This window comes from Priapulus caudatus, unplaced genomic scaffold (genome assembly GCF_000485595.1).
Source record: "Priapulus caudatus unplaced genomic scaffold, Priapulus_caudatus-5.0.1 Scaffold1107, whole genome shotgun sequence".
Classification (NCBI taxonomy): Eukaryota; Metazoa; Priapulida; class Priapulimorpha; order Priapulimorphida; family Priapulidae; genus Priapulus; species Priapulus caudatus.
In genome coordinates, this window is record NW_014578168.1 from 93,231 (window position 1) to 94,365 (window position 1,135).

The window sequence follows — 1,135 nt, forward strand, 5'->3', positions numbered from 1 at the left end:
TCGAGACGGTCGCCAGAGCTTCCCAGAGGGCAGCACAGGCGGTGAGGAAGATTGCCGTCGTCGCAGCCGTGGTGGAGATACAGAGAGCGGCGCGCGATCGGTGAGTGGCGGCAGACTAGGAATGACGTGATCCGCGTTTCATCTCGTTAACGAGGCGTCAGGTGCCTGATCTACTTGCCGCGTTTCCGCATAAAATTACATACGCGTTGTTAAACCGCAATGACGCCGCCACAAGTTTGCCTCCCAATCCTTCCATGAATCCTTGCCTTGCGGTTATATGCTCCTCTTTGTTCCAGATTATAATTCTCGTTGAAAAGTCGATAACGAATATTTGAATGGAATTTGTGATGAGATGACAAACTTAAATTTCCCTATAAAATAAAGTTCGACCCGCCGCTGTATCGTTCTATTGCACGACGGCGATAGCGGTGAGAGTGTAGCAGACGGCGCAGCTGATGGCAGTCTTCTTCCTGCAGAGTCGAGGCGGCCGAGGAGAGGCGTCGCGTCATCGCAGGCGAGCGCCGCGCCCGCTATCAGCTGCTAGAGAGCAGACGCCGAGAAGCTGTGCAGAGGCGGGCAGAGGTCGTCGCTGCTGCTGCCGCCGTTGCCGCTGCCGCCGCTGCTGACGCTGTCGCTGATGCTGTCGCTGCTGCGGCTGATGTTGCCGCTGCTGCCGCTGATGCTGACGCTGCTGCGGCTGATGTTGCCGCTGCTGCGGCTGATGCCGCTGATTCTGCCAACAACGATGTTATCGCCACTGCCGTTGTTGATGTCACCGGCACTGCGACCGTCCCTGCGGCTGATGCTGCTACCGCCACTGACACCGACGCTATCGCTGACGCCACTCCTGCTGCTGCTGCCGCTGATGCCGCTGATTCTGCCAACGACAATGTTACCGCCACTGCCGTTGTTGATGTCACCGGCACTGCGACCGTTGCTGCGGCTGATGCTGCTACCGCCACTGACACCGACGCTATCGCTGACGCCACTCCTGCTGCTGCTGCCGCTGATATTGTCACCCCCGCTGTCGCTGCCACTGCCGCTGTCGCTAATGCTGCTACCGCCACTGACACCGCCGCTATCGCTGACGCCACTCCTGCTGCTGCTGCCGCTGATATTGTCACCCCCGCGGTCG

The 1,135-nt window shown here is 59.3% G+C and overlaps 1 protein-coding gene across 1 annotated transcript in view; it reads right to left on the minus strand.

The window, feature by feature from the left end:
* Window positions 1-6: 6 nt before the first annotated feature.
* Window positions 7-1,135, minus strand: part of LOC106815405 (ice-structuring glycoprotein-like) — a 3,006-nt gene continuing 1,877 nt past the window's right edge. Inside the window, exons 2-3 of the mRNA XM_014819861.1 lie at window positions 921-1,111; window positions 7-877 (exon numbers count right to left, since the gene is read on the minus strand). Of these exons, the coding sequence (XP_014675347.1) occupies window positions 534-877; window positions 921-1,111 (535 nt within the window). The 3' untranslated portion in view covers window positions 7-533. The remainder of the gene's footprint in view (window positions 878-920; window positions 1,112-1,135) is intronic.